Genomic DNA, 8465 nt, shown 5'->3' on the forward strand with positions numbered 1-8465 from the left:
GTACTCATCAATGATGAATGTTTCCGTAACTATAGACGTTGCAGAAGCAGCTAGGTAGCTAGATTTCTGGAGCTATCTATATCTTATCTGTTGGTTCATTAATGCAATGCAGTAAGTTAATTCCCCTGCACAAATCTTGGGAATGGGACCCACCTCACTTCTCAAATTTCAGTCACAATGCTTGAGCCTCTCTCCTTCATTCATTCCTTCACACACCCACCCTCACCCTCTCACTCGCCACCACCGACATTTTACACTGCCCCTATAGTAACAAAACCCTTCACTCTGGTCAGTGTTACCCAGTTCGATCAATTAAATATGGTCTCAACTCAAGCATTCATTTCCAAAACGACAAAAAAAGCTAAAAAAAAAAGCAATATTTGTCATCTTATTCCAACCTCAAATATGCAAATATCATTTTAGATATTATCCACTTTAAGTATTTGATCAACTATGATTTTTTTATAAAAAACGTCTTAATAGATTAAAAAGATAATATATTTATAACCGATTTTTAACATTAAATACCTAATAATGTTATCGGAAGATACGTACATATATAAGAAGATATAATAAATAGTTGATGCCGGATACTTAATTATTTTTCAATAGTGGCGGATCTTTAATGGGGTGGGAGGGGTCATTGCTCCCCCCAGCCAAGAGCCTACAAGAAAATATATAATATTAATATTAATTAATTAATATTATACGTATAAAGTCATTAAGGCTAAGCTGAATTAATATGTGAAGTTTAAGCTCGATTAAAATTTAAAAGTATTACTGAAACTACACATTGACCTGTAACTGGTAAACTTGCAAAAGTAATGGAATGAAACACTTTCATATTATGTTATATTAATATGGACATAAAAATAAAATAAAACGTATTTCTTAAAAATAATAAAATAACAACTTTCATGGAAAGGCGACATAACTTACTATCTGCTTAAGCTTGAGGGAGAAAATACCAAATTTTCTAAAATAAAAACATTGACAACTAAACGAGAAAATTGAGAAAGAAGTGAAGCTAATTGGTGTTTAGAAGCTTTGAACAAATTCTAACTTTTAGATTTCAATGAACAGGAGAAAATTAATTCAAAATTTTAACTTCTATACTTTATCGTTAATACTCTTAGTCATCAACATTTAAAAAAAAACTTTTGAATTCAGTTAGTCTTTTGGAGAGAAAAAAAAATTTATTAATTAATTAAGTTTTCTATATATTTTAACTCCTTTTGTTCTCAAAGTTGCCATAGAAAAATAATTTTCAATTATGAAGATTATCAAAATAAGATTGCATTATAAAATTAAAGATAATTTTTTTAAAACAATATAATTATTTACATTGAAAAATAAATAAATAAAAACTTTTGTTTTAATTCAATTATTGACGAATTCAAACAATTGAAAGAAGTAGATGTAGATTTTTATATATGTTGATAATTGTATTAGATTGTGTACATTTGATTATATTAATGACAACAATAATACGTATAAAAGTTAATAGAATTATATGTAATTTTTAATTTTGAATATATATCATTAGTTATTTTGGTTCCCTCAAAAAAAATTGTGAAGCTCCGCCACTGTTTTTTAAAGTACAGTTTAAAATTTATATTAAAAATAATTTTTAATTAAAATATAAATTTTGTAGTTTGTACACTAATAATACTCGACAAAAATTAAAACTCCAAAATTTGTTGGTCCTTTCCAAAAAAATCAAAATCAATTTTAGCTATTTTATTTCTTAAATAAATACCGACAATTTATTTAAAGAAAAAAAAGGTGGAAAACGAAAAGGAGCAAGCTTTTAAAAATCAATCCCAAGGCTCCAAAAGCTCCGCTATGTCCTTTTCCCAATTTGGACCCTCCTTTTAACACTTCTCTTCTCTGCTCTCTCTTTCAAGTGTGTCTCTCTGTCACACTTACTTACTTTCATCACTCACTGAACAGAAACAATGTCCACTCCATATTACACACTTGTTCTTCTTCTTCTTCTTCTTATTGTACTCATTTCCCCATCCTCCTCCTCTCTTCATCCAACGGACCTGAATGCCCTTCTCTCCATCAAGAACACCCTCACCGAAGTCTCACCCACGAAGCCCTTCTTCTCCACGTGGAACCTCACCGCACCGGATCCCTGCTCCTCCTTCTCCGGCGTCACCTGCTTCCTCTCCCGCGTCTCCATCCTCTCCCTCGGCACCCCCTCCCTTCCACTCGCCGGCACCCTCCCCGCCGAGTCAATCTCCCAACTCACAGAGTTGACTCAGCTCATCCTCTCCCCCGGAATCGTCACCGGCCCCATCCCTCCCCAACTCGCCCGACTCACCAAGCTCCGAGTCATCTCGCTCCCTTCCAACCGCTTCACGGGAACCATCCCTTCCTTTTCCTCTCTCATTAAGCTCCACACTCTCGACCTGAGTCACAACCAACTCGCCGGGTCACTCCCACCGAGTCTCACCGAGTTGCCCCAACTCAAAGTTCTCATCCTCGCCTCAAACACTCTCACAGGCACCTTGCCAAGAACCATCAATTCGCCGTTACTCCACCTAGACCTAAAAAACAACCAATTCACAGGACCGTTACCAATCGCGCTTCCGTCATCTCTCCGTTATCTGTCTTTTTCACAGAACCTCATGTGGGGCCCCCTCACCAACGGCCTAGAAGCACTCTCTGAGTTAGTCTTCCTTGACCTTAGTATGAATCATTTCAGCGGGCCCATCCCGGCCCAACTCTTCTCCTTCCCCGCACTCTCCAACATTTTCCTCCAACGGAACAATCTCTCTGGTGAGCTTGGGCTTGGACCCAGGTCTGGATTCGGGCCCAAGCCCGGATCGATAGTCGATCTGAGCCATAATGCTCTGGGCGGGGAGCTCTCCACGGTGCTCGAGGGAGTGGAGAGCCTGTTCTTGAACAACAACAGGTTCGTGGGGAGTGTGCCGGAGGTGTACATTAAGAGCGTGTGCCGCGGCAGCACCAGAACGCTGTACCTTCAGCACAACTACCTCACGGGGATTCCGATAAGGGACGGAACCGTGGTGCCCGATACGGCGTCGTTGTGCTTGTCGTACAACTGCATGGTGCCGCCGCCGACGGTGATGATGACGTGTCCGGCCAGCGCCGGCGGGGTGTCGGCGAGGCCGGAGGCTCAGTGCTCCGTGTTTAACCATCAACGGAGGTTAATTGGATTGGAGTGAATTGTTTGGTGATGTTACTGTCTGCAACTACAACCACAACTAAGTCATTGACTACACTTCAATGTTTTTGCTTTTTTTTTTTTTCTTTTTGTTTTGGGATTTTGATTGATAACGTAAGGTGTATTTTGTAACATGGCCAAGCTGAGTGACGAAACAAGTACTTTTTTTTTTTTTTGGCTGATTGTGTATTATACTTTTATGAGATTAATATTTTATAAAAACTTGAATTATTGAGTTTTTTTTGTGGTTTAATTTTCTATTTCGCGACAATTAATCAATCATTATTTATATCAGAGATAAAGTTTAACTCGTCACTGTACTTCTGTGGTATAAATTGGAGTATTGATTTTGGAAAGTGAGATTTTTACTATCGTTACCTTCTCAATTAATTTCTTTTTATGTATTTTACTTTTTAGTTATACCGGGATTTCTAGGTACAATTTATGATAGTAAATTTAAGATTTTATAATTCTCTTAAAATTTAAATAACTGTTATTATATACTTAAATTTAAATTAAATTATACATATATATACATTGATACATATAAAATATTGTAGGGATTATTTTAAAGATTATTATTTTAAAAAAAAGTAATAATTAATTTATGTTTGTTTACCATCATACAAATTAATTAAATAAAATTGCAGTGTTTCATAAAAAATATTTTTAAACAAATATTGTTAAAATTTTAAATTATATTATTATTAAATTTCAATATTGTTAAAACATATAAATCATATTTTTAAATTTATGATAAATTACTTAAATTGTTACATACTGTTATTCTAAATATTATTGCGTAGAAGTAGATTATTTTGTAATTTAAGTTTTAGTTTGTGTTTTATATCTTGTTTGAAAAACACAAACTTTAAGTCGACATATTTTTACATATCAACTGCATGTTAAGTAAAAATGGGTTAGATGAAAAAAAAAAACTAACAATAAAAAAAGTAATACTTTATAATTACATTTGCTATTTCTGTTTAGATATATAAAATATGATATGATAGGAGATAACAATTTCAATTTAAGTCAACATAAAGTTAAATATGTCAATGGTTTAGTTTGTATATCATTCATATTAGAAATAAATGAATTCATTGTTATTCACGGGGTTGTCTAATTAGTATTTGTTCATGTTAATATTAGAGAACACTAGAGTGAGAGGAAAGAGGACTCTAGCTCAAAGCCAACATCAATGTCTCTCCCTAACTCTGTCTAACCATGAACCTGAGGTGAGTCATGTAGCTCACCTCTATTTATACATGGTGTCCTCCGACAATAACGTCCACATGTCTCGATCTTATTGTTCCCTTTTTTCCCTGTCATGGTGCGGCCTGAGTCTTCTCCCCCTTCGTACATGGTACATGGGGTGGTTGTATGTGTCTGACATGTCAAGTTACAATGCATTTTTTATCTTGTCGTCATGTCTCTAAGATGTTGTACCGTATTGTACTTCCATCATTTCATCTTCTCCACTATGGTGGGATTTGGGCATCATTTCTTTTGCCCAATAATATCAAGATGAGTCGGTCATCCCAGAGTTCTGCCCTAGATGGTGTTTTACTCTTCGAACATGGGACCTTGTGGCATTGACACATAAGAGCAAGTTGTCTCCTTTTGCCAAAGTCGGTATATCCAGGTTATTCATCCCGAACGGTGTACAACCCTTCAAGCATTAAGCCTTATGGCATACATGCTTAAGGATGAGTTGTCTTGTTCTCTTGAATCGATAGTCTGGGATATTCACCCTGGATGATGTACAACCCCTCAAGCATTGAGCCTTATGGCATAAAGGTTTAAAGGTAAGTCATTCATTTCTCCATGTGAGGTTTGTAGTCTTGAGATACCCATCCTGAATGTCTTTATGGTGTATATGCTTAAGGGCTAGTCATCCTGTTTACCTAAATTAGTATTCCAAGATATTCACCCCGAATGGTGTACAACACCTCAAGCATTGAGCCTTATGGTGTAAATGCTTTAAGTCCAAATCGTCCTTCCTTGAGAGTTAATGTTCACGGGATATCCATCATGAATGGTGTACAACCCCTCAAGCATTAAGCCTTATGGCATACATACTTAAGGATAAGTCGTTCATTCCTCCCAATGAGATTTGTAGTCCTGAGATACCCATCTTGGATGGTGTACAACCGCTTAATCATTGAGCCTTATGGCTTAAATGCTTTAAGTCCAAGTTGTCGAGGTTCTTTCTCAAGACCCAATAGTCTACCCGGGATGCCCATCATGGAGTAAGTCACATCACTTTAATTGTGTCGCCTTGTGATTTATGTTGACGATGAGGTGTGTTGCTTTGTTATGTGTGCGCTTCATATGTGGCATTTGTGGAAAAATAATGATTGATATTAACTCCTTTTGATGTGTCTTCCCTAACCGTTGTATTGATTCATTCTAAAAGATTGAGACTGTAAGATTTCTTCCAAGATGGGCCCATAATGTTTGGCCCAGAGCCCTCATTTCTTTATAAAAAGGTGGCCCCAGTTGTTTTCAAAAGCCTTTCAAAGAAGAGTGTCAAATTAAACTCCATTTTTAGCAAGCTTTATATGGAGAGGATGAAGAAGTCCAAGACAAGTACTATTCTTTCACCATTCTCTAGTTTCCATTTTGATTTTATTTGTGTTTTCGTGGTGCTTTGGTCTTCGGTTTCTAGGATTGCGTTGGAGTTTCTTTGGGTTTTTGTTAAGTGTTCTGGTAGATCTTCCTTTTCTTTTCTTCGTCATTGCTCCCCATGTTGAGTGAGATGCGTTGGTTAGTTTTCGCCTAAATCAGGGTGTCTTTTTCAAGAGATGATGATGACAACCAACACATTCATTCAGGTGAAGCCACCAAGCGAGCCTTTTCCTCTTTCTTTGTCAACCTGTTATTTTCGGTTCCTAAAATTGACCCCTTGGATAATTCTAACGAGTCGATCATGGGTTTCATCAGTCAATTTGAGGAAGGCGACATAAAAAATACCAGTGTGGAGTATGCCTTGGGGGGTCCGACAATGATGAAGTTGTTGATAATATACTTTGACGATATTCGAGATGCCTTTGATGGTGAAACAAGGTATAAGGGAAATGGCATAGAAGATGTTGAGGGAACCAACAAGGATGTCCCTATTGATATTGGGTATAGTTAGGTAGATGAGAATGCCTTATCTACCCAATCCATACATCTAAATCCCAATATGGTAGGTGTGTTGAAGAAGGCTTGTATAGGGTAGGTGGTAACAATTTGGTTAAAGTGGAGTCGTGTAGTGATAATGAGAGGATTTGTGAGTCGCCTCCCATAGGAGTGGACGAGTTTACTTATATGTATGAACTTCTTGCTAGGAAATTTAGTGTTGTATTTCCCTTGTCTAACTTCCATTGCTCTGCTGTATGCACTATTTATTGTGCACCTTCCTAACTTCATCCTAACAGATGGGTGGGCGTTCGAGCTTCTTTGTGAGGGGTTAGATAAGATTCTAACCGTTAATGTTTTTTTTTTCATTATTTTGCTTTATATAAGAACCTTATAGTTGGTTGGGTATCATTGAGTAATTTTTCTCGTAAGGGAATTCTTGTGCTGACTCTTATAGTGTAAAGTCTTGGAGGAATCAATTTTTTAGAGAGAGGGGGAATCAAAACTTTTGACAAGTGATTTTGGGATTATGACTTTCCCCTTATATTGGAATCGAAATCCTACTGTTAGAGTTATCGCTCAGGAAATTTTCACGGAGTCTTCTGATAGAGCCTTCATTCCTATTCTTGACACCTTTTGTCCTTTTAAACTTCGATATAGTGATTTATTGAAGTTGGGCAATGACAAAGCCAACTTAAGAGCCTATATTTGCATGCAGTTTTAATAATTGTTTTGTTTACAATATCTCTGTTCTTTTTGTCGTGTTATATCAATTGTACTTGTCTTTGTAATAGGGTCCTCAATTTTAATTTCAAGCAATCAACTCTGCCAAGGATACAAGTGAAAGACAAGACTTCAATCTAATAGTGTAGTTAAGTCTACATTGGAATTCTTGGATGGGCAAGGATTGTTTAACCCTATTGCCAGTGTTGCCCCGAAGCCGACTTTCACTCCTTCTGGTCCTCTTTCCAAGAATACACCCTTGAAGAGATCATAGAAGGATCCAAGGAAGAGGCTCGTGGATGTGGATTTGACCATTAACAATAGCCAATCTGCTCTAAATTGGTTTAAACACAAATACCTTTTCCTATAATGTTCTGAAATTTCGCTAACTGAAAATCGATATTTATTGTATTTCTTGTGTTATTTGATTATTTCAATGATTTTGATGAGTTGGGGTGTTGTGTGAATTAACTATATGTGATTGCTTGAAGTGGATGTTAGGTTATATGGAGTTTGATTGACCTATGTTGAAATTGTGAGATTTCAAGTTTTACCCAAACATATTTCGGTAAAATTACGATCTTAGACTCGTTAACCGTTGGATCATCATCAAATTTGGACTGTAGGTTCATAACCCATGTCTTCACAATTTTATCGTTGGGATTTGCAAAATAATATTTTTGGACATCTCGCTTAACTAGACAAGTGTGCTAAGCGCAATTCCAACCCAAGGAAAAATTGCGCTTAAAGTGAAATGTCATGCTCAGCACCAAAAGTTGAATTTCACTAAGCCAGACCTGCAGATTCTAAATACATTCTCCAACATGAAAAACATGATTTCTTATGCTTCTTCTCTTTAAATGCCTACCTAAACCCTAACACATTCTTGTCCACCACCCACGACCATTGGTGGCCACCACAAGCTGCCATCGCATAGAGGGGAACATTTTAATCAGAGCGAAATCTTCATAATCCACCTTAAGGATTCGGTAGAGAAACAAAATCTCAATCCTGGCTTTCGTAGTTTCTCTAAGGCAACCTTGACTTCTATGTCTTTCTCCTAGTTAGTTTGAGCTTGTCTTAGTATCTCTTGTGTTTTGGGTACCGTAGTAGGATGTTCTTACACTTCCTTTGAAAAACCCTTAAAAATGAGACATAAAAATTACATTTTTTTAAAAAAAATTTGATGTTGTTTTTGTGACCTTCTCTGAACCCTAGTCACATTGGCATGATCAAAATTTCAAAATGATGTCTCTTTGCAGTAGAACCCGAAACACCCCTTAGCCCATTTTATTTTGATAAGGGTATTTGACCCTGAATATTGATATTAACCTTGTTTTTGAAATTTATACTAAATTGCCTTAGATTTGGTATATAGAACTCCACGTTTGGACCAACGAACATGAACGTGAAGACCTCT

The 8465-nt window shown here is 36.5% G+C and overlaps 1 protein-coding gene across 1 annotated transcript; it reads left to right on the forward strand.

Annotated features, from left to right (window-relative positions):
• The first annotated feature begins 1834 nt into the window (after positions 1-1834).
• Positions 1835-3570, forward strand: LOC100777300 (leucine-rich repeat receptor-like serine/threonine-protein kinase BAM2). The gene has a single exon (XM_003543956.5). It carries the CDS (start codon positions 1959-1961, stop codon positions 3195-3197), a length of 1239 nt encoding a protein of 412 aa, XP_003544004.1. The 5' UTR covers positions 1835-1958; the 3' UTR covers positions 3198-3570.
• The last annotated feature ends 4895 nt before the right edge of the window (positions 3571-8465 follow it).

The sequence above is a fragment of the Glycine max genome, chromosome 13 (genome assembly GCF_000004515.6).
Source record: "Glycine max cultivar Williams 82 chromosome 13, Glycine_max_v4.0, whole genome shotgun sequence".
Lineage (NCBI taxonomy): Eukaryota > Viridiplantae > Streptophyta > Magnoliopsida > Fabales > Fabaceae > Glycine > Glycine max.

Coding starts and splice junctions, on each gene's coding strand:
- LOC100777300 (XM_003543956.5), top strand. CDS start 1,959: ATGTCCACTCCATATTACACACTTGTTCTTCTTCTTCTTCTTCTTATT.